Source organism: Trichechus manatus, unplaced genomic scaffold (assembly GCF_000243295.1).
Source record: "Trichechus manatus latirostris isolate Lorelei unplaced genomic scaffold, TriManLat1.0 scaffold00059, whole genome shotgun sequence".
Classification (NCBI taxonomy): domain Eukaryota; kingdom Metazoa; phylum Chordata; class Mammalia; order Sirenia; family Trichechidae; genus Trichechus; species Trichechus manatus.
Genome location: NW_004443995.1, coordinates 5,259,502 through 5,287,434, shown reverse-complemented (window position 1 = coordinate 5,287,434; position 27,933 = coordinate 5,259,502). Strand labels below are relative to the sequence as shown.

General features: G+C 41.0%; 1 protein-coding gene across 2 annotated transcripts in view; it reads right to left on the bottom strand.

Moving 5' to 3' along the window:
- The window catches only part of GATB (glutamyl-tRNA amidotransferase subunit B), a 103,817-nt gene extending 79,198 nt beyond the window's left edge, over positions 1–24,619 (bottom strand). For both annotated transcript variants that reach the window (XM_004378825.2, XM_023733552.1), the window contains exons 1-2: positions 24,418–24,619; positions 21,811–21,961 (exon numbers count right to left, since the gene is read on the bottom strand). In XM_004378825.2, coding sequence (XP_004378882.1) covers positions 21,811–21,961; positions 24,418–24,593 — 327 coding nt within the window. In that variant the 5' untranslated portion in view covers positions 24,594–24,619. The remainder of the gene's footprint in view (positions 1–21,810; positions 21,962–24,417) is intronic.
- Positions 24,620–27,933: the final 3,314 nt, after the last annotated feature.

Here is a 27,933-nt window from a genome sequence, read left to right as displayed (position 1 = left end):
TCTCCTAGTTAGATGCTTCTGTATAGATAGATTTCTAAGTTAGATGATTCCTTTCCAATTGATAGTGAATTTGTGTAAATCAGTGTTTGTTTGATTGTTAAATCTGTTATGATGTGTAAATTACCCTTCCTGGTGATTCCCTTCCAAGTAATGGCAAAGCTGCATAAATCATTGCTTGTTTGATTGTTAATGAATCTTTGAGCCTTTATAAATCTTTAAGCCTTTAAGAATAATAATCTTAGTGAATGTTAAAAGATAGTGTGTAACTTACAAAATGAGAATCGGAGGAAACCCACTGGTCCAACAATCAGGGTATTGTCAGTACAAAGGATTATAATATCTTTTTAAGATCATCCTCTATTGCCATACACACCTAAAAGGCACGGTGAGTCCGCTCACTCCGGCTATGCAATTGATAAGAGCATCGCTCTTACTTAGTAACCTGGTGAAGAACCAGATGGTATCCGGTGGAAAACCAGCACCGTGAGTTTAAAGAGCCTGCTACGGCTGCTATCTAGGAGCATTAAGCCCAGGCATTAAGTAACAACCTGGTGAAAAACCAGATGGTATCCAGTGGAAAACCAGCACCGTGAGTTTAAAGAGCCTGCTATGGCTGCAACCTAGGCGACTAAGTCCAGGTGTTACTCATAGCTATGCTACTTCTCCTCCTTAAACATATGGAGTGTGCCCCAGCTGTAGTTGGGCTCACAAGGACTCACTAAGAGGCCAGCCCCTGAGGTGTGGAGACAGTAGCTGAGATAATCTTGGACTTTATCTCGTAGAGAAAATTTTACTTTATCCTAACGGGAATTTGTTGGACCAGTGAAAATCCTCTTGATTCTTATTCCATAAACTAAACAAAAAGAGGGAAATGTGGGGATATGTGCCATTAAAATATGGAGGTATAAAGGCCGCTATGCTGCACAACATGTTGAGACTTGTCCCCAACATGTTGAGACTTGTCACGACTTGTTTTTCCAAACCCGTTACTTGTCCCCAACATGTTGAGACTTGTCACGACTTGTTTTTCCAAACCCGTTACTGATTGGCTTGTTTACCTGAATTCCTCCTCCCTTGCCCGAAACTTATTGTTATTCACCTAAAGCCCATTGTTCTGTTATTTGCTTCACTGTTTGCTGTATTGACTATAAAATAAACTCCTAGGACTGAAGCTGGGTCTGACTCCTCAGAGTGACCCTCCTGGCCCCAGTTCTCTGTAAGAGTTATGGCATTGGTTACTGTCTCCGCTGCCCTGACAATCGCCGCTGCTGCAACACTTCAAGGAGGAGGAAGTGTGATTTTTCTAACTAGTGACATCAGGAAAAGAAACTGAGCATGTGTGGGTCAGTCCCTTCCGGCTGAGCATTTTCATCACAGGCTTTTGTGCATGTCATCAGAACAAAAATGGTATATGCTCTCTTTCTGATCTGCATGCCCACAGAGACAGTATGATCTGGTCTACTGCTGGCCACAGGAGAAGCTTTCTGCAGAAGCAAGCTCTGCTTCTACACATGGAAGGCCAGCAGTTTTGGAGAGCTAAGTTCAACTCAGACAGAAAGTACTAGAAGCCAATTTGGCTACATATCAAGTGCATTCCTTAATGAAGCATTTATAAATAATAAGGCTGGTATGCTCGTCTCCATCTGTCTGATTACTGTGCTGATTTTTTTAATTGGTTCTGAACTCAGGAGGGAAGGGGTTATTATTACTTACTGATCCCTTAAAACTCCACAATATCTTCCTGGAAACTCATTTCTTGTACTCATAAAGCCAACCTAGAAGCCCTGCAACATGAGGCAGAAGAAGCCCAGGAAAGGCGGGTGCCAGGTATGTGTTTCCTGTGAGGGAAGAGCTTTTACAAGTCTGTGGCAATTTTTTAAGTTCTGTAACTTCCATGGAAGAAAAATGAATGGTACCCAGCTGTGTGATTTCAGGCTGCATTTTTATTATAGGCTTCCGGTATAAATCACCAGAACAAAGCCTATATGAGCTGCCTGATGTCAGAGATAAAAACGGTGTCACGGAACACTTCTAGGTATTTTTTTCTTTACTACTACATATTTGTATCAGCAAAAGACCCCTAAGCTCCCGCACTTCCAGGCATCTTTGGTAATGTGTTTATATTTTATTTTCTAGCTTCCCACCTCACTCTCTGGTATTAAAGATTTTTTGGTGCAGTAGTGAACAAAATTCATTTGAAACAGTTAAGCGTTCTAAGAGCAGTGCTATCTCCTCTAACAAGGACTTACTGTTATTGCGCTCAACATCTCATCCAAGAGCGCATTTCTGAGGGGGAGAAAAACCAGCCTAAGGACACACGGAGGGAAGTGCAAAGGTTATGAATCCCTGGGGAGAGGAGCTGCTGCCTGGGAGAGAGTCCGTCCCCAGGAAAGGAGCACAAAGCTGCTGAGAAACACCTCCAGCTTAGAGAAAAGCTCTGCGGGCCCAGGAGATTCCCCTGGGAGAAGGCCGGACAAGGTCCCTCAGATTCCCCAAGGCTGGGGTGGAGAAGGAAGACAAACCCTCAACTTTCTCCTTTATTCCTCCCACTGGAGTCAGCTGCTCTCCTCAGTTCTGTTGTATTGCTTTTTGTTGTTCCCTGGGAGGAACGAGATAGCGGCATCATTTCAATGCACAGGTAAAGGGAGTGATTCATTAAGGATAAAATTTTCTGGGAAACTGACAATCTTTAAAGGCAACAGGGAGAGTGAAAAGGGGCATCCTTGCACATCTAGGGGGGATTTGGAAAGAGTCTGATCCCTCGATCTGTGTCTGTGACAAGAGGACAGGTAAGCTGAGCTGGGATATGTTTAGACCTCAGCCTGAGCTGGCATGAAGAACTGCAATCAATACAAAACAACATAAAGTAACTGCAATGAAAGGAAGGGGGAAATCTCTTGGTGGCAGAAGGGAAGGAAGCCAGAGAGGTGTAAAGATGGCCCTCTTGCCCCTTTCTGAGTCACCCACATACACAGCTTGTCTGCAGCCCCAGCTACATGTCACACATACCCTCTGCTCCTTCTTGTAAGGTTTTACCTTTAGTAAAGGAGTGGGTTAGGAAAAAACAAAATCTCTTTACAGACAAAAGAAGATGGCAACATTTTCTGTGTCAGCTCAGACTTTAGGTTAAAAAAAAAAGTCTGCCCTAAGAATTGTCACAAGTTCAGTCTTAAGCTTGGGGTTCAAATTTACTAACTCTGTGGTCCAGAAACCTCCACGCTAAGAGAGAAACATGAAAAATGTGGCATCTGGGAAAAGCAAATGCAAAAGTTCCTTGGAGGGACTCACCATCAACCCAGCCACAGATTCCTGCTAACAAAGCCCTGTCAAACATGACCTCATAATCCAAAATTACAAAATACACAAGAAAATCACCCACCATTAGCGAAAATCAGCAGACACACCAAAAAGTAAAATAAGATCACCCAAAAACTTCAGATAATAGGATTACTGAACGCAGACTATAAAATAAGGAGGTTTAAAATTGTTAAAGAAATTCATTTAATTAAAATTTAATTAATCAAAGAACTGAACACATAAAAAGGGAACAAGATACTTTCAACAAAACAAAAGAAATTTAAAGAGAAGAGATAGAATTTCTATAGATACAAAAATACTCTCAGTAAAATAATAAACTTCATGGATATGTTAAAGAGCTGAGTAGACATAACAAAGAGAGAATTAGTGAACTGGAAGAAAGTGTTGAGAAAATTACCCAGAATGCAGCACAGAGAGAAGGCCCTAAAGGAATTTTCTATTATGACCAAGAAAAGAATACCCCCACGAGACAGGATACAGTTATTCAGATGTATATCTGCTGACATTTTGTGAGCTGAGGGGATGTCAAGAGGAAAGAAACTTCTGTAGTTACACACTGGAGGCAGAAGAGCATATCAGAAATAGACACTTTACTGGGCTGACCTAGGTTTGAGTGCCAGCTCCTTTATCCACTAGCTCTATAACTTTCAGCAAGTCACTTAACTTCTCTAAGCTTCAGTTTCTTCACTGAAAACAGGGATAACAATAGTACCCACCTCATAAGGCTGTTGTGAGGCTGTTAAGAAAATAGTGTAGCAGTTCTGGAGAACGGGCTCTGGAGCCACACTGCCCGGATCCAAATGCCAGTTCTGTCACTTACTGGGCTTCACTTCTCCGTCCTTCAGTTTCCTCTTCCATCAGTTGAGGCTAACAGCAGTGACTACTTCACTGGGCCTTTATGAGGAGTTAAATTAGTACTCAGAGCAGTGCCTAACATATAGTAAGTATTCAATGAATGTTAGCTATTATTACTACTGTATTGTATATGAAGCACTTAATACAGTACCTTGCAATAGAAATTAACTGTTATTATTATCACCGTTACATAATGAAAGCAGCTTGCAGCTGAAGGCTTTGGCACCCGGTTGCCATAAAGGCTTAGGTCCACAGCCCAGATTTATGGATGGCACCAAAGAACTGAGATTAACATAAAAATTTCAGCAATTCCAAGGGACTCATGGGGATGGGTTCCACTATTCACATGGTGATATATATAGCTGAGAGCTGCCCAGAGTCAGGACTGCTCTCTTAATAGTGGGTCTGGAGAAATCCAGTACATGGGCAGTGACTGTGGCTAATTAAGTTAGATGACTTTTTACCCATTTCTTTTTCTGAATCAGCTCTTCTCCCAGGTTTGTATCTCACACCTAGAGGATGTCACGATACACGCATACCACCACGTGCTGCATAGTCAGTGCCTGTGTGTGTACGCACGTAGGCGTACATCCATACACATATTTATCACATGTTGTTGTTGTTAGGTGCTGTCGAGTCGATTTCAACTCGTAGCTACCCATGTGACAGAGTAGAACTGCCCCATAGGGTTTTCTAGGCTGTAATCTTTACAGGAGCAGATCACCAGGTCTTTCTCCTGTGGAGTCGCTGGGTAGGTTCAAATTGGCAACCTTTTGGTTAGCAGCTGGGTGCTTAACCATTGCACCACCAGGACTCCTTAACATATTACATATGCATCTATTAATGCTATTAATGGTTTGATATATATATCCTCACACATATACGTACCTGCAAAATAACAGCCACCTACATAAATTAGACTTTTAGCAACTCCAACTACACTGGAACACAGACTGGATGCTGAGCATTAAACTGGGAGTGAGAAACATGGATTCTAATCTGACCAGGATGTTAAGTAACTGTGTGACTGTGGGTAAACCACAACAGCAGTTCTCTCATCTGTAAACTAAAAGGACTGAACTGAATGCTTTCCAGGATCTCTTCCAGCTCGAATTTCATATGGTTTAAAACTTCAAGAGGCTAAATAGCTTTCATATCACCATGCACTTTATTTTGTAGGACAGGTCTCTACTCAGAGCCTTGTTCTGGCTTTCCAGGCCAGAGCAGATCAGAATAACTGAGAAGTGACAAACGAACAAGAGGTTCCTAGAGTCAAACACATAAATAGCAGTTTAAAAAAGACTGTGATATGAAATCTATAAAGAATGGCAATCTTTAGTCATTTATTGCTGGATCAGAGAGCTTCATACACCTCAAGAGCCCTTGAAGGCACCATTATGTTACAACACTGAGCAATAACTGATATTGACAATGATAACCTTGAGTAATCAAGAAAAGGTCACCTTATGTTCAATACACCTATTTAAAAGCAGGCAAGTATATAATGCATTTTAGAAAGATTCCCATAAAGAGGCTCAAATATATCAAAAGGGCTTTAGATGCCTGGAAATTTCTTACATACGGACTCCCCATGTATGTGCATGTACGTGTAAGCAAGTACACAGAGAAACATTTATTAAGGGTGTTACATACATAGAAATGCAAGGTACTGCCAAGAGGCCCAAGAAAGATCATGAATTGCTTTTTAGAACCTTATAACCAAATACAGAAATTCCTATAAACAACATACTAAGGGGATGGTCAATTAACTGCAAGAAACAAATATATATTGTATATAAAGCAGAAGCATTATGTATTAATAGAGTGAGATTTCCTGTGGGGAATATTGTGTGTAAAACTTGTGGGAGGTGGTGGAAGTGAAAATGGTTGTGAAGAGCGAGGCTTTCGAGAATCTGCTCAAAGTTGGTAAGGGCTCAGGGAAGACTGAGGAGTCAACTGCTTCCCATGTGAAGGGAGGTGCGATCACTCTGCCAGGTGAACTTGAAAGACCATCGTCACCATGAGTCATCTGGGTTCATGGGAGACACCCAGTTAAGGCAGGTGTGGGCCATCAGAAGAGTGAGTGTAAGAGTGTATTTGTATGTGGAAACTTTCTGCATTTGTATGTACGAGCTCACAGACACCTGCCTTTTTTATAGGGGGAGGATCACAGGGCACACACCTCATCCCTGGGACACCCCACTGTACGAAGGAATGAAGGAAAATGTAACAGTGACTCTCAGAGTGCCTGGCAAGATTAGAGAAAAGTCTGGAGAGCACAAAGTAATTATAAATTCTACAGATTACATTAAAGCAAGTCATTGAAGTGGAAAAAAATTTTAAAAGAAAATAGCCACATTTTGTCTTCTTAGCTAAATAACTAAACATCATCTAATAGTGAATGAATAGAGAGGTAAATATAGATCTGATTATAAATGCATGTATTTAAACACTTTTCCCAATAGTGTTTTCTTGAATTTCTAGTTCATTTCTAAGTTTTGAGTTAAAGACACATTTTTATAATTATGTTTCGAATTAAGGGCCAGGACAGCATTTCATTCTGATTTTCTCTAGAACTAGTCAAGTATTTCTAAATCTATTAGGTCCTTCAAAACAAATGAAAGCTAGAACACTGCAGAGCTGCCTAACTTTAAATAAATCTGTCACAAGAAATTTAAAAATTAAACTAACCCAAGAGTACTTTGCAAAAGTACTTTTACGAAAGCATTCACATTATTTCTTTCAAGGGGTAAGATCCTTTATGGTGCAATCTGCATATGTGTGGTTTGAGAGTAAATCTCCAGCATAAAGTATGGTATCTGCATTGTTTGTGAGTTCCCAGAGAGCAGGAATCACATCAGGTTTATTCTTGTATCTTCCCCTCTTCCTTCCACTTCTCCTTGCTAAAAATAGTACATGCCCTCGTGAATAAAAGAAAGTTTCGTAAAATGTGGTAAACAACTAAGGAACGTTCCAGATTTCACTTCATAGTTGCCAGGGCCGATTCCAAACACCTTTGATATGAGAGGCCCCAAATGCTCTCTTAGACAGGCTGATCCTAGGAAGAGACTATTCTTGTACACATGTGTGAAAAACAGCATTTACAGTCTTTTCCTCAGTTCTGGAAACGAGAGGCATCCATGGTTGCTAGGGGCTTCTGCGTCATGTACAGATAAGAGCTTCAGACAGGTACAGGAGCAGAGTCACTGGTTTGTAATTAATCTAATTGTGGCACAGGCTGATTATCAGAAAAAACTATGTATTAGGCCACAGCTGCGCAGGCAACAGCCGGCAACAACAGAAGCAACAATGTTCTTTCCCCTTTCCTAGCCCAGGGAGTGACACAAGAAGGGGGCAAGCATTCCAAATAACAAACAGAACGTGTGTGTGTGTGTGTGTGTGTGTGTGTGTATCTGTGTCTGTATACGTGTGTGTGTGTATACTGTATACGTGTGTGTGTGTCTGTATACTGTATACGTGTGTGTGTGTGTGTGTGTGTGTGTGTGTGTGTCTGTATACACAGGTGTGCACATGCATACATTTCAAACAAATCTGATGCCTGGCTGAAATCTCACCATTACTAGAAACATTATTTAGTAAATTATGAAACAAATAGACTCCTAAATCCCATGACATTTTATCAAACACATATATTTTCTTTTCATTCCTATTTTTCTTCTCATTTCACATTCATATACAAAACACTACAAGCAGAGAAACGGGGACGGCGCTGCTAAACAGGAAAGAACTAACGCTAAACAAGCAACCTAGGATCCTGTCTGCATTCTGTAAAAGAATTATTTAATACATTACGGGAGAGCCTGCACCAGAGTAAGAGGTTTTACTAGGTCAAAATAATGGGTGAGGAGGATTCCTTCTAATAAAACAAAGATTGCTGTCCTTAGTTTAGCTGTAATCACCCTTGTAAACCAGAAAATGGACTGAATGACCTTTTCAATCCCAAGATTTATGATGGGATGCCATATAATTCTAAAACTGAAGGGAAAATGAGAGGATAAAATGCCCGCAGGCCTCAGAAACATTCAGAGGAAGAGTCACCAACCAGAATGGGTTGGGGGGCTGTCACCACTGGCCACGACAGGAGAGTAAGTGCCGCAGACCACGTGCGGACATGCTGGTGAAGGTGGAGGCAGAGAGGGCATGGAGATGAAAAATTATTATGTACACACACACACACACGCGCACACTAAGCTCAAAAGCAAGAAAAGAAAATTCCTGGGGCCCGCAGTAGTAGTGGGCGTTTAAAGCTACGTGTCACCACAGGTACCTCAAGGGGCAGGACAGCAAGGGGCTAAGAACACGAACTTTGAAGCCAGACTACTGGGTTTGAATCCTGGCTTCTCTACTTACTTTCTAACTGGGACAATGATAATAACATCCTCATAGGGTTGTTAGGAAGTTAAAATAAGTTAATACATATAAGGCACTTAGAACAGTGCCTGCACATAGTAAGAACTCAATAAATGGTAGCTGATTTTACTACTATCATTGTTAATAATCAGGCTGAGGAGACACCAGATGCTGCAATTTAAAGCATCTTGTGAGAAGAAGTCAAGGCTGTAGGCCCACCCACGGAGGGCAGGGAGCAATTACGGCTCCCTGTGTAAAGCTGAGGGCTCCAAATCCTGGTCCAGTCAGAAACTCTCCTGCCACTAAGTGGAGGCCTGGATGTGGAGCAGGCCACCCACCTCGGGCCATGGGTGAAGAGAGAGTCTTGAGAAACCAGAGCCCCTAGCCCTGTATGCAATAGCCCTGATGGCACAACGGATTAAGCGCCTGGCCATTAACCAAAAGTGTGTTGGTTCAAACCCACCCAGTGGCCGCACAGAGGAAAGATCTGGTGAAATGCTCTTGTAAAGGATAAACAAAATAAAACAAAACAAAAACAAAAACCACTGCCATCGAGTCGATTCCAACTCACAGCAACCCTACAGGACAGAGTAGAACTGCCCCATAGGGTTTCCAAGGAGTGGCTGGTGGATTTAAACTGCCAACCTTTTAGTTAGCAGCTGAACTCTTAAGCACTGCGCCACCAGGGCTCCAAAGAAAACCCTGCGGGGTAGTTCTACTCTGTCACATGGAGTCACTATGAGTCAAAAATCAGCTCGACGGCACCTAACAACATCAGCCCTGTACCTGGCTTGGGTATGAGGCTTGAATGCTAACACTGTCCAAGCTGTGTTGCAGTCTGAGGTGAGACATTAACACAGAAACAGGTTCGTTCAGTGAAGCACAAGGGGCCCTGGCCCAGGCCACCGTGAACTCATCCCACAGAGGTATCTCCACAGTCCAGGGAAGAGAACGTCAGTTGAAAAATCACACCAAGTACTGAGCCGAATAAAGAAAAACAAATCCATACCTGGACACATCCTGGATAAAGCTACCAGAGAGAAAAATTAGATTATCTACAAAGGATGTAGACTTCTCGTTAGCAATATTAGATGCCCGAGGCCAATGGAATAATGTCTTCCAAGTGCTGAGGGAAAATAAATAACCATCAGCTTAGAATTCTCCACCATCACTCAAGAGCCAGGGAGAAACAGAAACAGCTGGAGTCACCCAAAAACCAAGAGAGTTCACCACCCACAGACCCAGAACACAAGAAACACGAAAACAGGAAGGAAATACACCAAAAAGGGACAGTGAGGTGTAAGAATCGCTGTTTAGTAGAAAAGGAAAAAAAAAAAAAAAATCAGATGGGAGCGTCCTCAGCTTCCCATCATCAAACCTGAAAACTCATCTGGGGGTATGGAGGGGGACACACCTTCCCTCAGGTCACAGTGGGAGAGCTGTCTTTCTCCCTGTGCTCTGGAGTCATCTTGTTTTCTCAGGATTCTGGTCCTATCGATGATTTTCTCTTCCTTCTATCTTTATTCTTTTAAACCTAACTTTTAGCTTTTTTTTTTTTTTTTAAACAAAATGTTACATGCATGTAGTTTAAAAGAATTTATAATAACAAACAGCAGTTCTTCATCCCGTCCCTTCCTACATCCAGTCCTGTTTCCTGGCAGCAACCACCTTCAGATTTTTTAGCTGTCTCATCTGGTATTTACCGTCCTATTTTATAATAATATGCTGTGCCAAGGGACCTTTGGGAAATCTATCACCTGCTGGCTAAGGCATCTTGGCCATTTGCCATGTGACAATCCTTCCTTAATCTGGGAAAAAGACAGACTTGATAAACTGTCACAGTTACACAGTATACTATGACACTGTGCCATTGTACTATGTATGCTGTACTATGTAAGTCGTACTATGTACACTGTACTATGTATGTTGTACTGTAACTCTAGAATATGAAGCCAGAAGACTTGGCCCATTTCATTCCCAATAGATAATTTATATAAGTTATAAGGGGAGGGAATAAAAATATATTTTACAATACTTCTACATTTTACTGTATGTCTTAAGAATTTATGCATGCTGACTATTCCATTATATTTCTATTTAGGAATAAAAACATGCCCACCCCTAAGTGCCCCAAATGACAAGCTGGGTAACATTAAAGTCTACCATCTCAGGTAGAAAAAAGTAAGGTAGGTCACTTCACCCCCAGAGGAAGCACAGACGCCATCATATGCATGTGCTTCAGTGCAGATGACTCTAGAACGTGGATGGGTCTACTCCTGCTAAGACAGGGGGTAAGGGTAGGAGCTGCTGAGGGGGTGTCTCCACTGTTTGGACTTTGTGAACAAAAAAAGAAAGATAGTTCACCAGCAGAAAAGTAAGAAACCAGTACAGGCAACATATGATTATTACTTAAAATTATCTTATGCATAAAATAAAAGAAACCTTGTTGAAAAACCCTTTGACTACTAATCTGTCTCTTGGGAGTTCTAAATCTTTTGCTCATCACCTTATGTAAAACATTTTTTAAAAAATACCAAAAACAAACAAAAAATCCAAAAAAACAAAACAAACAAACAAACAAAAAAACCAAGTACCTGAAAAGGAGGACGTGGCCAAAATGTTCCTAAGACATATACTTACATTCCTTTTTCTTGCTTTATCAACTTATAACTTGACTTCCAATTATGGTAGATAAGGATTTGGTTCTCGTATGCCACAGTTTTTGTTAAATCAGTAATTGGTGCTTCGATTAGTATTACTTAGATACGTTTCGCTGAGCCATTAAGTATACTATGATTACATTTCCTTTCTTGCATGTTGTTTTTTCCTGGTGCTAAGTCTTTGATTTTATCTTTTCTCCATTTGCTTCATTTTTTATGTACCGATTGCAATTCTTCTCAAGACAGACAGAGATCAGTAACTACATTATCGCTCTGACTCATGGCAATCTTATGTACAACAAAAGGAAATGTTGCTTGGTCCTGGGTCATCCTCATGATGATCAGCATGTTTGAGTCCACTGTTGTGACTACTGTGCCAATCTATTTCAGCAAGGGTATTCCTCGCCCTCATTGGTCCTCTACATCACCAAACATAATATCCTCTCTAGTGACTGATAAATACCCTGATGACATGTCCAAAGCAAATGAGTCTGACAAAATTCTGTTGTGATCCACAGGGTTTTCATTAATTTTCAGAAGTAGACTGCCAGGACTTTCTCCCTAGTTTTAGTCTGGAAGCTCCACTGAAACCTGTTCATGGGTGACTCTGCTGGTATTTGAAATACTGGTAACATAGCTTCCAGCATCACAGAAACACAAAACCCACCACAGCACCACAAACTGAAAGACGGGTGGTAGAGTCTTCTCAAAGACTCCAGCTTATGTGTAAAATCCCTTTTCAATACACACATCAGGTATCTGATATTCCCACCAACCAGTTTTCCTAGAAACCGCTGCTCTCTCCTAGAGCCATTCATCCTCCGCTTTCATCAGGCCCTCTGGGGCAGAGCTGGCTCCTGGGACTTCCCCCGCTGCTATTGTTTGGATCTCTCACCTTAGAGGTGCAAATTTTCCAGGAGGTTCCTGTGGTAATGGATGGCAAATTTTCTGAGACCGTGACTGTCTGAAAATAGCATTATTTTACTTTCAGACTTGATTGATAGTGTTGGCTACAGAATTTTAAGCTAGAATAGTTTTTTTTTCCCCCAAGAATTTTTAAGGCACTGCTCCATTCTCTTCTAGCTTTAAGTGCTGCTGTTGAGAAGCCTGATGCCTTTCTGATTTCCAATCCTTTGCAAGTGACTCCCTTTTTTTTTCCCCCTCTCTGCATGCTTTAGTATCTTCTCTTTATGCCTTCATAAACTTCATGATGATGTGCCTGGATGTGCGACTATTTTTACCCCTGTGCTGGGTAGTTGGCAGACCCTTTTGGAGACTTGGGTCCTTCAGTTCTGGGAAATTACTCTGTATTGTTTGCTAGGAGTCCCCAGGTGATGCAAACAGTTAAGCACTTGACTATTAACTAAAAGGCTGGAAGTTTAAACCCACTGAGGGGTGCCTTGGAAGAAATGCCTGGCAATCTGCTTCCCAGAGATCACAACCTTGAAAACCCTACGGAGTGCAATTCTACTCTGAAATGCGTGAGGTCGCCATGAGTTAGAACTGACTCAATGGCAAATGGTTTGGTTTTTGTTTGATAGTTTCCTCTTGTCTATTTTCCCTCTTTTCTCATTCTGTAACTTCTATTAATCAGATATGGACTTCCTGATTGAATCTCTAATTTTCTTATTTTTTCCTCCTATAGTTCACCTCATTGTACATTTATTTTACTTTCTAGAAGATTTTCTTGTTTTATCTTCTAATCTTTCTGGATTTTTTTTCCACCATAACTTTAATTTCTAAGAGCTGATTTTTGTTCATTTGTAAAAGGCAGTATCCTGTTCTTGTTTCAATAATGCAGCTACTTTCTCTTATGTCTCTGAGGATATTTATAAAAGCCTTTAATTTTTTAAGTATTCTTATTCCTGTGCATTGTCTGTTGCCTCCCAGTTCCGTCAGTCTTCTTTTTGTTTTAGGCTCTGTCCATCCTGTTGGAGAATTTCACCAAAATGTCTGGTGATTTGGGGGTACAGATTTATATTTAAAAGTAAGGTGCTAAAATCTTGATGACAAGTTCTACATAAATATCTAAGGCTTATCAACTCGTGGGCTTCACTCCAGGACAGTCAGGTGGCCAGGCAACTTTTTAAATTGGGAGACCCCCAAGTGTTTCAATACAGGTAGTCTGCAACTTACGACATATTCGAGTTATGGAGTACCACACTCACAACCATCAGCATATCTGGAACATTGCACCTTCCTGGAAGGAAGTTATGGGAAAATGCATGCAAGGGATATGGGAAAAATTGCTGAGTTATGTGAGCATGCTCCAAGCATTTGATCAGGATAATATGAAGGAATACATTGCTGGAAAAACTGTCCATATGGCAAGAACACTGAATTTAGAACTTGGTATCACGGATGTGGAACAGCTCACAGATCATAAAGATGGAGAACTGACAGATCAGGACTTAATGGATTTTGAAGAAGAAAGAAATAATGAGGAAGAGGAAGAAGAGAAGCTGTCAAAAATTTTATAGTGAAAGGATTAGCTAGAGCTTTTTCTAAACTAAATCTGGGGCTCCAGTTGCTTGAAAACTTGGACCCAAGTGCTGATCACTTTGCTAAAGTTGAAGGCAGATTCAGGAAGCAGTGAGATGTTACCATGAAACATATGAAGAAAAAAAAAAAAAAAAAAAAGAACCATACAGACAACTGTCACTAATTCCCAGGGATAATCCAGATGATCCAGAACCTTCCACAAGCAGAATTATTACCACAACTGACAAAATGCCAACATCTGATTCTTGTTCATCATCAGAGTAAATTTTATGATTTGTGTATTTTTTAATGTATGCATGTCATGTATTAAAATATATCTGTAAGTTTATATGTAATGTTTCCAACCCTCAAAGACAAATAAAGATTGGATTTTTAAAGATACTGATAATAAAAGGCAATAATAATGAAAACTAAAAAAAGAGGTATTTGACTTACATCAGAACTGACTTACGACAGAGTCATGGGAACAGAACCCCGTTGTAAGTCAGGGACTACCTGTATCTAAAGTTCTCCATTCTAGGGACTCAAAATTTCTCCAAAGAAGTTCCTGAAAATTTCTCCTTTTTGGGGGGGCGGGTGGGGGTGGGTGGGGAGTGGATATACCAGGTCACTCAAGCTCCTGAAACAGGCCAGGGAAAAGGATTACGTAGGCCCCAGGGCTCAGACTGCAGACACTATTTGATGTCTCAGCAGTGCTTTTGGCTTTGCCTTATGTCCCCAAGGGGAATGTGTTGCCTGATGAATTTCTCCAGAGACTACAGCCCCAGACTCCTGTGGGGCGGGGGCAGCTGCACAGGTTCAGGGACAGGCTTCCAGCTCTAACTGCCATGCATCAAGACTTGGAATTAATCCCTTTGCTTCCACCTCCCGAGACTCTCTGAGGTTGTGTAGGACACACCGTCTCATTTCTCATCGGAATCTTTTCTTGCAGGTGCCTGGGTTATCGCTCACCCTGCTTCACTAAGCCAGGCCCTCCTCCATGCCCTTTCCATCTACTGTCTCTCATCTCCTCTCTCATTCTCTTGTAGGTTTACAACTTTCATATCCTTTCCATATCATTTCAGTGGGGTTTCTTTAGGGGTTAAGGAGGGGGAGACAGATTGAGATGTGTATGTTCAATTTGCCATATTAATCAAAAGCCTCCCCATCTTTAATGACCTCTTCTTCACTGGCCCCTTCTCATTAGCACTGAAACATTCTCAGTCTCTCCAATGTTAAGGAAAACATGACTAAGAATTTTCTCTGCTCCCAAATGTCCTTTCACTCACTGCATCCCCCTTTCTTCTTGAAACCATTTCCCACACTCTCTCACCTCTTCCTCAACACCCCTCATTTCTCGATTTACTGCCACCCACCTTCTACCCCCACTACCCCACTGAAACTGTCCTGGCAAAGGACACCCCTTGTTGACAAATCCAGTGGACACTTCTTGGTCCTCATCCTTCCTGACCTCTCAGTAGCATCTGACACTGTTGTGTTCCCTCTTCCTTCCTTCCTGGATTCTCTGACCCTGCACCCTGCTTACATCTTCCTGTAGCTTTGCAGATGGCATCCTGTCACTCTCTTGCATACCATCCCAACTCCTTAGCATGGCTTACAGGATATGAACTCTCTTACCACCCCAGCCTCATCTCTTGCCATTCCCATATTCAAGGTCTGTGTTACAACACATGGAACTTCTCTCAGTTCCCAGAGCAAGCCACATTCTTTTTTCTTCTAGTCTTTGTACATCCTACTCACTTCTCACTTGGCCAATTTCCCTAATTCCCTGTGTTGAATTCCCCTCCTATGTGCTCCTAGAGCACCCGGTGTTTCCACTACTAACACGTCTACTAAAAGGTACTGCAACTGTTTGCTTACTAGTCCATGTTCCATTAGGGCAAAGCCCATGTCTATTGTCTGCCTTGCTCAAAGCTGTGCTGCTAGAGCTGGTGTAATAGCTAGCACATGGTAAGTACCCAATAAATAGCAATTGAGTGAATGAATGAAGACACAACCAAGAGAGACAGAGGGAGAATAAAATGTCCACAGAGAGACATAATCATAACTTCTTGAGGTAACAATCCTATTTGTTGCTAAGTCATGCACTTTAACAGCGCTCAATAAATATTTACTCTTGATCAATCCTGAGGCATCTTAAAGCACCACCACTCTTCTAACCACTTGGTGCTTCTGCAGCCATATGGGCATACTTTAACTAGGCCAGCAGGGCAAAGGAAATTACAGAAAGGACAATCTGGTCTACAGAAAAGACTTCACACAATAACCTAAATTCTCTTGGCTGCTGCCTTCTATCCTTTTATCATTGCACCTAACAAACAATTGGTCATCATTTTCTGTACTAAAACAACCTCCATAAAATGATTAGCCTTCTCTCCTGTGAACTTAGTAATTAATTCTAAGTCAGAAATCATTTTATCCGATATACTATTTTTCACTTTTTATTGCTCTCTTAATTCTCTACTGATCTCTGAGGTAACAGGACCACCGGGTGATGTTTGTTGGCAAGGTCACTTAACTAATGAAATGGAGGTTACGTGACCAACTGTTTTGTGCAGCATTTACTTTTGCTGTCACAGGCAACATAACTGCACTCAGTAAGGCAGGAGAGACTTTGTAAAGAAGTCATCACTGGTCACTACAGGTTATACTAATAAACAAAGTCTGCTGTTGTCAGCTGCCTTCGAGTTGATTCTAACTCATAGCAACCCCATGTGACAGAGTAGAACTGCCCCATAGGGTTTTCTAGGCTGTAATCTTTTCAGGAGCAGATCGTCAGGTCTTTCTCCCACAGAGCTGCTGGGTGGGTTCAAACCACCAACCGTTTGGTTAGGAGCCAGGTACTTAACCCTTGCACCACAAGGGCTCCGTAAACAAAGCTTACTGAGTACTTATTATATACAATCACTATTTCAAGTGTTTTAAAGGCATTTAATTCTCACATACATCCAATGAATCAAATATATTTTCCTCATTTCAAAAATAAGAAACTGAGGCAAAGAAGGTTAAGTAACCCACTTGCAAATTCTATTCATCTCACTGAAATGTATATTTCATACACTTTCCTATGTCACTAAAAAAATCTTTATAAACATTATTAGTGGCTTTGTAATGTTCTGTAAAGATGAATCATACTTTACTCACCATTACCTATCACTGATAAATTCTGGTTGCTTCCGATTTACATTATTCTAAGTAGCCCCACTATAGACATCTCTGTATGTAAGTCTTTGCTCCACATTTCTGATTCCTTTCCTAGGATACACTCTTTTTTATTTAATTAATTATTTTTTTTTATCATACTTTAGATGAAAGTTTACAGAACAAATAGCTTTTCATTAAACAGTTAGTACACATGTTGTTTTATGACAATGGTTAACAACCCCACAACATGTCAACACTGTCCCTTCTCAACACTGGGTTCCCTATTACCAGCTTTCCTGTCCCCTCCTGCGTTCTAGTCCTTGTTCCTGGACTGTTGTGCCCCATTAGTCTCGTTTTGTTTTACCCCAGAAAGGTATAACAACAAATCAGAGGTAACTGTTATGAATTGAATTGCATCCCCCAAAAATATGTGCTATAAATCCTAACTCCTATACTTGTGGGATGTAATCCCATTTGGGAATAGGGTTTTCTTTGCTATGTTAATGAGGCCATGTCAGTGTAGGGTGTGCCTTAAGCAATCACTTTGGCTGAAGGGTGACACTAGGATACATTCTTCGAAGAACTGGTGGGCCAATAAATAATTGTTAGATGAAAAATTTCTAACAGTTGTTAGGTGAAAAATCTCTATCATTTTTCCTTGTGACTTTGTCCTCTTGTTTTTACGGTTACAAAGTTTCTCCCCCATCTAGAGAACAAATAAATATTCTTTTGTATTTTTTTTTCAGGTTTAATTTTACATTTAACTTGCATATATTTTTAAATTTTGCTTTTATGCATGAGAGGAGCTCTAATTATATTATATCTCCAAATAGCTAACTAATTTTCCAAGCACCATCAATTGAATAAATCATCCATTTCCTACTGATTTTTGTTCCTTCTTTGATACATATGTATAAGTGTGTACGTGTGTATCACAAGATAAACACACCCACACACATTTCTCGCCCTAAAATCCATTTCTGAGCAGACTACTTTTTTCCCACTAGTCTACTGATTTATTCCTTTGTCAGAAGACAGTGAAACTTTGGAGAGAAAAGATAATAGGTTCAATATTAGAACTGCTGAATTTGAGATGCTACTGAATCATTCAGATGGAATCCAGCAGAAAGTTAGAAATGCACATCTGTTACCTGTAAGAGAGACAGCAGCTTTATTGGAGGGTCAATAAGACTACCCAGGAGGACACAGGGAACAAGAAGAGATGAGTGCCAAGGAACGAACCAGGGGAAAACCAACACTTACCAGGTGGGTGGAGGAAAACAGCCATGTGAGAGAGAGCAGCTATGCGTCAGAGGTAGGAAAACAAGCAGGAGAGAAGAGAATAGTATAATCCTTGGGCAGAGAGAGTTTCAAGCATCATCATGAATCATATACACTTTTTGGCTTACATGATATCAAAAAAATAACGTAATGTTCTACTCTAAAGCCTTAGAGACAGAAATGTGCTCTCAGATGATTGGTTTTGTTGTAAGTAGTTACCAGCTGCAGTCAGATTTCAGAGCACTGTTCCACCATCCCCACGGGGCTCAGGGACAGACAACCATCGATCATTCCAGGATATTTTAAATCCATGTACAGGTAAATCACAAGGTTTTGACAAGCTATGTAAGTGGCAATGTTTTATCCTGGTAGTTTTGGTATAATTTGGCTCACATACTAAAATGGGTCCTTTCAAGACAGAAGCATTTCTGTAAAAGAGGCAGGTCAGCTCTATCTAGAGAATAACCCATTTAAGCCACTCAAACCATAAGCCCTGTAGGCTCTGCAGAGGAAAAACAAATCCTAGCTCAGGCAAAAACTGGATCTCTAGCCTTTGTCTGTCATTTGATTAATGGAAGCCAAGCTCTCAAAGCCCAAATATCCCAAATACCTTCACTTGTTCACTGATGTGTTTGTCACTGGGCAAATACCTTCTTCTTCAGTGTGCAACAAGGAAGTCTTCCAAAGCATGTTGATATTTCAGTTATTCTGAATTGTCTGTAATATTTGACCATTTAGGAGAATGGTCTGAAAAGCCTATTTACAGAAAACATGTCTGTCTGCCAACGGGTCTGTTTCTAAATGGGAACTACAATAAATATCCTGCTAGATGTCACAGTCCCAGCTGGAGGAACCCAGAGAGAACTTGGAGCTTGTGCCTAGTCTCTTGACAATGGATTACCAAGTGGAAAAAAAAAAAATTTTAAATCAGAATGCAAAAGGGAGAGTGTTATGATAAACTGCCTTTTTATTTTACCTGACTGGATGTCTATTATTTTACTTCTACTATATCTGAATCTGTCCAAAAAAGAACCTATACATTTATAACTAAAAAAGTGTCCCTTCTCAAAAAATAATCTCTCTACAGATACTGTTAGCCACAAAAAGAGAAAAGAGAGAGAGAGATGCTTACACGTGTCTTCCCCCAGAAAGGTATAACAACAAATCAGAGGTAACTGTTATGGATTGAATTGCATCCCCCAAAATATGCGTCAGAAATTCTAACTCCTATACTTGTGGGATGTAATCCCATTTGGGAATAGGGTTTTCTTTGCTATGTTAATGAGGCCATGTCAGTGTAGGGTGTGCCTTAAGCAATCACTTTTTTGGAATAAAAGAGCAGATTCGGCCCAGAAGAAGGCAGACACAGGGAAGACCTACAATATCTGAAGATGACAGAAGCAGACCAGTCCACAAGGCCAGGAACTCCAAGGATGGCCAGCTAGAGAAGCTGAGACAAGGATTTCCCCCAAGAGTGAACAAAGGGCCTTCCCCTAGAGCTGGTGCCCTGAATTTGGACTTCTAGCCTCCTGAACTGTTAGAAAATAAATTTCTGTTTGTTGAAGCCACCACCACTTGTCGTATTTCTGTTACAGAAGCATGTAAGAAACTAAGACAGTGACCCCACATATAGTTTGCAGGGATGAGAATCTTCCATGAAAAAGAACACAGTAAGGGAAAAGTTCCAAGACAGGGATGCTGCCCCGGCAGAGCCAGTGGCCCAGGTACAACAGATACAATGGAGACACTGCCCATAACCTTCCACTCTGGGCAATGACTCTGCTCTCCAGGCCTGCCAGTGCTCACTTGTATTAAAATGTTGAAGAACATGGAATTCATCCATGACAGTCCACCCCCTCTCCCCCCATCCCCATCACCACCATATATGCATATTCCCTTCAAGAATGGCCCAGGAAACCCACACCCAGTAGATACTATAGGGCCTGGATCTATACTTGTGCTTTTTCTATCTATGGGGTCTAATCAAGGGAACTGGCATATATCACATACGATATTACAAAGTGAAGGTCAATAATGACTATGGTTATTGAAAATGAAGACGTGACCAACAATGGAGACAAAAGTCAACCACAATATGCACTGAGTTAAAATCATTACTCATTTTTACTTAAATACAGAGAATTACTGGGTCCAATATACCCATTAGCAAGATTTTTAGCATATATTTTCAAATACTTGGCTGAGTTTTGAAGGATGGAAGGAAAAATGTAAATATTTGAGTTAATAAATAGCCAGTCTATCCTCATCATTCACAATTCCATATTTGCAAATTCACCTACTCGCTAAAATCAATACTTACGATGCTTTCATTCACTCATGAACGTGCACGGTGCAGCGAAAAATTTGAGTCACCTGCTGAGTACGCTCCCAGCTGAGGTACAGCACGACAATGCTTCCTGTTTCAAATGGCCACCTCACGGTCTATTTAGTGCCACATTTTTCAAATTTTTTGTGGGTTTTGTCGGTTACTTCACTGTTTAAAATGGCCCCCAAGCTTATCATGGAAGTCCTGTCTAGTGTTCCTAAGTGCAAGAAGGCTGTGACAAGCCTTATGGAGAAAATACGTACATTAGGTAAGCTTCGTTCAGGTGTGAGTTATAATGCTGTTGGCTGTGAGTTCAATGTTAATGAATCAATGATATATATTAAATAAGGTGTCTTTAAATAGAAACACACATAAAACAAGGCTATGTATTTGATCAGTTGATGAAAATGTCATGATCAGAAGCTTGTAGGAATCTAACCTCGTGTGTTTCCTCTAGAAGCAATGGTTCAGTATTTGCAAATTCAGTGTTCATGGCGATTTTATACAGCATAACTACCACAAATAACAAGAATCAACTGTATATCTAATTTTAACCCAATACTTCCTTTGACTAGACTTTGCCTCTTTTGTTTATCTGCCTAATTAACTCTTACTTGGTTTCTCAGAGGAGCCCTGGTGGCGCAGTGGTTACAGCGATTGGTGGCTAACCGAAAGGTCGGCAGTTCAAACTCACCAGCTGCTCCATAGAAGAAAGATGTGGCAGCCTCCTTCGAAAAGATTTACAGCCTTGGAAACCCGATGGAGCAGTTCTACTCATAGGGTCACTATGAGTCGGAATCAACTTAATGGCAGTGGTTTGGGTTTGGGTGGTTCCTCAGATAGCTTACACTCCATCTCCTCCAGGAACACTTCCTCAGCCATCCACAGCTCCCCCACCTCCAATTTCCCATAATAGTCCTTCCTTTTATTGAATTAGGAGTCCCTCATCTGGGTTTCAAAATCATTCTGTGCATATTAATTTCACAGAAGTAATCACACTGTACTGCATTGGTTTATAAGACGCAACTTCTCCACTAGTCTGTGAATTCCTCAAAGACAAGGATCGTCACTCATTTTTATGTTCCAGTTCTTAACAGTGTCTGGTGTTTAGTAGGCACTCTAAAATGTCTGTGAAACAACTGAAAAAATGTGTGAATGAATGGATGATTTTTGGACTTAGAATTTTAGAGACAGGTCTTAGAAATCATTTAGTGTACCCTGATTCATCCAAAATTCCCTAAACGAATATTTCTTAAGAGTTGTGTCAGGATATTAACACAAGGAAATCATTATCCATGTTCAAGAAAACACAGACATTTTACTAACGAAAATAGGATTAAATAAAAGCCTTACCGGCAAAGTTCCAGGCAGAGATGCATCAAAAAAAGAAACCAAAGAATTTGGAGGTGCTGCAAAGTGGACTTGAGATCCAGAGAAGAGTTTAGAGTTGGAAGAAATCTGTGCATGAATTTCCAAACCTACCACAGCTGCCCATTCGTGTTCACTAAAGAAAAAGATAAATGGTTAAGAAGTAGTTGTGCATGAATTTCTATGAGCCTAAAGCCCAAATACTAATTTCCTACTTGTGTTTTTAACTTACTAAAATTTTATATCTTTACATTAAAAATGTGTTCTATTTTAATGGTGACTAAATAGAAAACAAGTCATAATGAACACCCTGCAACAAGACTGGCAAAATAAAATTCATTTACAATTTGGCATTAGGAGAGTTCACTGTACAAACAGAAAGGTGATAGAGAACGGAACAATTTTGCATCTTAAAACAATTTAGAAATGGGTATCAGGTGACAAGTGCTTGGTTGACTTCAGGGAAAAGCAGCATTTGTAAACTACCTGTCCCTTATCAACTAATCACTTGGTAAATGAAGAAAACTGATCTTGTGAACATTATTTAGAATTAACATAAACATCAAGATTCTACTATTACAGGAATAACAGTAAATAAATCATTCCACATCTCATTATTAAAAAAGGAAATTCTCTATCTTGTTGTGAATACATTTTATAACAATAGCTTGCAAATACAATTACCAGAATGACTCAGCTATAACAGATTACCTCTAAATGGTACTCCTCCAGGAATTCTGTGCCTAGAAAACATTAAACCATTGGATGTGGCATTTTTTTGGTCCCCAAAATAATTTTCACTTCCTTAGATCGAATTTCAGGTTCCTTTGCTTATTTGCTCAGATTTGACTGCTATCAAATCTAAGGAGCTGTTAAATGCTATAATAATCTTATTTGGCCACTCCTACTCTGTTGAGTCTGCACCGTTCATTCCATACACAGGTCTCTCCAGGTTCTTTTAAGTGTGCTTATTCCCTCTGAAACTCATATATGCTGGGTAATCTCCAGATGGTCTGTTTACACATACTTTGTTTTTATTTTGTCTGTTCCTACCATGCTCTTCTCCCAAGCAACTTTCTGTCCTATCTAGATTTTTGTTTACATGTATTGAGTTTTGTTATCATCATTTCAACACATGAAACTCTACATGTAGTATTGTGTATAGTGTATATAGTGTAGAATTGCAAGAAGATGAATTCCTTCTTTTTAAAGTATGGAAATACAGCCTTTAACTGAGGGAAGTTAAACTAAGGGTTTATCAGAAATTCTGCATTCACTGAAGTATTATTCAAAGTATTTTCACAGTTACATTGCATGACAGAAAAAAGTATTTTCCATTCACAGTGAGATAATCTGAGATTTATGAAAAGAATAGAAACTGACTACTTCAGGATATTTCCTCTATCTCAAAGGATAAACAAAATATTAGAAACATGTCTTATGTTTCTGTACTTAAAAACATTTGACTTATATAATGAAGCATAAACAGTTGTCCAGAGGACATCTAACAAAATAAGCAAAACTTTCTACATTAAGAGGGAAAATCTCTTCCATTTGCTACATTCGCCTAGGTCTAGACACACGTTCAAAATAAATCACCTCCATAAATAGCTAGTGTTTTCTGACTAATGACATTAAGCCACCACTATGCAGCCCTTGGTTTCCAAGGCTGGTGGTACAGTGATTAAGAGCTGGGCTGCTAACCAAAAGACTGAATCCAAAAGTCGGAATCGACTCCACGGCAACGGATTTTTTTGTTTTGGTTTAATCTTAGGGAAGTAGACTACCACGGCTTTCCTCCGTGGAGCGGCTGGCCTTTCTGTTTACAGCCAAGTGCTTTAACCACTGTACCACCTGGGCTCCATTAAGTGCTGGATTAAAAAAAAAAAAAACAAAACACGAACCCTTTGCTATCAAGTAGATTCCGACTCATCGCGACCCTGTAGGACAGGGAAGAACTGCCCCACAGGGTTTCCAAGGAGCGGCTGGTTGGTGGATTCGAACTGCCGACGTTTTGGTTAGCAACCCTAGCGCTTAATCACTAAACCACCAGGGATCCCCCTAAAAATTACAGCCTTGGAAACCCTGTGGAGCAGTTCTACTCTGTCTTACTGGATCACTATGAGTCGTAATCGACTGGACGGATTTGGCTTTTGGTTTTTTATCCAGAGCTTATACTAAAGGCTCCCTTTCTACCTTTGGAACAGTGCTGGCCGACAGTAGCGCTAACTCATGTCAGCTGAATATAATGCCTCTTCAAGTGTCACCGACTTCGCGGCTAATGGTAAGGTGACTGGATCTACTCTTCTATCTGTACTTCCTTGGATTCAAGGACCCACTTGCGATTATACACTCGTGAGTTCCCGATAACGCCTATCTCTATGAAGACAGTGATTTTATGTGTGTGGGCGCGGCTGACAGAGGCCCAGTTTTGTGTTTTCATTTAGGTTTCAAGGCTCCAAATTACAGCCCAACATCCTCCCGCCCACCAAAACATACAGACAAAAGGCTCGACTATAGTGGCCACTATCTCCCCAGTCCCGCAGTTCCATCTAACTCTTCGGTGGGCTGTAACGGTATGAAATAGTATACCCTTTCCTCGGCTTCTGGGCTGTGATTAGTGGCTGCGGAGCCATTGAGCTCTGTCCCTTCATCCCGCTGAGCGTGAAATCATTCGGAGCGCCTAGTCCATGGCAAGAACCGCCGTCAACATAGGCTAAAGCCCAACGTCTTCCCGCACAGCCCCAGCGAAGCATGTGCGCCGCCATTGCACCGCCAGAGTTTTGGTCAGGTGACACAGTCGCCGTCTACCGCGAGGCTTCCTGGGAGGCGTAGTTCTAGAAATGTGTAAAAACGCTAAAGGCTCGGACCGGAAGACTACTACTTCCGGCGAGCATTGCGACCCGAAGGTGGCCGGAAACCTGTCTGGGAGGGTAGGAAAGGAGAACTAGAGGAGAGGATAGGAAGGTTTGTGGGGCGGGAGGTGTGACTCCTCCTAGCGGGGGATTGGAGAGTTTTGTGAGTATGTGTGTGAGTTTTGAGTGTAAACGCTTGGTGTCTGAGATCGGATGCTGAGAAGCGTGGCCGGGATATTATGACCCAGTTTACCTTGCGATGTAAAAGACCTTGACATCTCCGTGAGGACTTCCTGGATCGCCAAACACCCACAATTATTTTCTCGGTCAACGCACTTCACACACCTTTGGGCATTAGTTCAACAAGTACTTTTTTGCATGCCTACTATACGCCGGGCACAGTTTTTAGGCCCTGGGGATACAGCTGTGAGCAAGACAGTCATGGCTCATAGGCTCATGGAGCTCACTTTCTAGGGAAAGGAGACATGCAAAAAAGAAGTTAGCAAAATAAGATAATTTCATATAGGCAGTAAATACTATATTTAACCAGAGGTGCTTGGAGGCAAGTCGTTCTAGACAGAACCTTCAGATACGTTTTTACTTACTCTCCTGTTTGTTCTTGGCCAGTATCTAAACCATTCTCCTTAAGTGTGATGAAATCTAAGCAGATACTATTACTCCAGCAGACTTATTTTCCTGCTTCAAAACTAACATCCCATGTTGAAACTCCCACGAATTTTCTTGTTTTTGACATGCAATCTAAAATACCCGTTCAACCATTCTCTATTATATCAGCCTATTTAATTCTCCCGTTAGTACTTATGACTGTCTGATGTTTATCTTCTGTCTCCATAAGCTCCATTACAGTGGGGACCTTGTATGTCTTATTTAACACAGTATTCCCTGAGCACAAAGTAAGCCTCTAAAAAATACTAGTTGAATGAAGTAGCTTGTTGTGGAGAATGCATTTGACCAAGGATGGAATGGAGGAATTCAGTAGTTCTGTATTTTTACACAAACGTGATTGTTTGCTGGCTGCGCCCCCCCCCCCACCCCACTGTGAGCACCCTCACAAGCAACACCATGCCAATCCTCTTCAATATATTGCTGAAAAATAAAATAAAATAACATACGGCACTTACGGGTGGGGAGGGTGCAGCGACGGAAGGTGTCATTATTTGCATAAAAATACTATAGTAGTTCTGGAGAGAGGTGATGAATTAGGGGTTAGTGGAGGCAAAGAGAAATAGACCAATTTTAGTAGATTTAGGGAGTAAGGCTGAAAGACTTGGTGATGGATTGGATATGGTGGTGAGATACTAGGAGGGTCAACTAACTCCTGGATTTCTGGCTTGCACACCGGGGTGGCTGATGGAGCTCTTCACTGAGGTAAGAAAACCATAAAAGGGCCAGACTTTCAGGGTTGCCTTGGAGACATCCAAGAAGATCACCAGTCAAGTAAGGATCATTGATGCTTAACTCTGACTATGGAGCAGAGGAAAAAGCAGCATACTCTGCATTCTTCACACCAATAGGTTAGTAGTTACTGATCAATAACCTATTGATTAACTAATGATTCATTTCCATTAATACTCTTGTGCAGTTATATTATAAAATTTAATCTATAAACAAGGTGGCAATTTTTAGGTACCCTACTTAAAATTGTCATTATTTACTTTTTCTATCTTTTCTCTTTTTTCATCCACTATCACTGATCCAAATCGCTACAGCAGAAGTTTTTCACATGGCCAAGAATGAAAATGAGAGAAATGACAGAGAGTGGAAAGTTGAGGTGAAGACTTGTTCCAAAATTTACCTCTAATTATTGCCCTTCATATCAGGCCCGGATCATTCTTTAGACCCTTTACAAGTTTTTCTCCACTGAAATTCTGTGTTTACCACCTTTAGGTAAACCTGCCTTCTCTTCCTCATTTAACTCCTCGGGTTGTTCTGGCCCAACTTGGGGTCAGGAGAGTTGCCTCTGAGCAGAGCATGTTCTGCCTTTGATAAGAGTGGAAGAGAGGGGGAATCCTGTATATCAAAAGTGAACATGGGCACTGTCATGGATTGAATTGTGTCCCCCAAAAAATGTGTGTAGCAACTTGGTTAGGTCATGATTCCCAGTATTGTATGATTGTGTTATCTGATGTGATTTCCTTGTGTGTTGTAAACTCTACCAGTATGATGAGATTATACGTGATCTCCTCATGTGTTGTAAATTCTGTCACTGTGATGAGGTTATACTGATGAGATTGGCAAGATTAGTGTCTTAATGCAATCTCTTTTGAGATATAAAAGAGAGAAGTGAGCAGAGACACATGGAAACCTCATACCCCCAAGAAAGCAGTGCTGGGAGCAGAGTGCATCCTTTGGACCTGAGGTTCCTGTGCAGAGAAGCTCCCAGACCAAAAGAAGACTGATGACATGGACTTTCCTCCAGAGCCAATGGAGAAAGCGTTCTCCTGGAGCTGATGCCCTGAATTTGGACTTGTAGCCTTTTGGACTGAGAGAATAAATTTCTCTTTATTAAAACCATCTCCTTGTGGTGTTCCTGTTAGAGCAGCACTACATGACTAAGACAGGCACCCTCTAGCCAAAAGGAGAGGGAGGTCCATTTTACCTTACCACTGGTAATCTGCACACTTAGGAGGCCATTCACTCCCTAACACAGGGGGGCTGGCGGTGTTGTAAGAACCACTTAAGAGAGAGCAACACACCCAAGGAAAATCCTAATTTATGGGCAAAATGCACTATAATGGAAACTCATCTTTGTTTATGAAGAACATTATGCAGCATACAGGATACCATTTCAAAGGGCCCCACCCCACCACTAGAGGGAGATAAAATCCTATGCATGTCAGTGTATTTGAGTCCTTTGACAAGCAGAAGCTCTTCAATTCAATGCATCTTACCTTTAATCATGACCCTTTCAAAATCCCACAAGAGCTAATGGAGGAAATAGGGATTGTCATCGATTTCCCTGGCTTCCCCTTCCCCCAAGATTATCTGTCATTTCCAGAAATTCCTGTTGGTTTCCTTCTGCTTGGTCTGGTGTTCATGAGTGCACTGTTTTCTGACACCCCTCCGGCCTGGCCGGTCAGGTGCTGCCCCTGACCCTCCTTCCCTGGGACCATTTCTCACCTTCCTCCTGCATGTCAAGTCTGATACCTGTCAGAATGCTTACAGATAGCTCTCTAGCAGAGAGAGCTATTTTGGTTCCACTGAAAAGGTGGCTGTCATCTGGAAGACACAG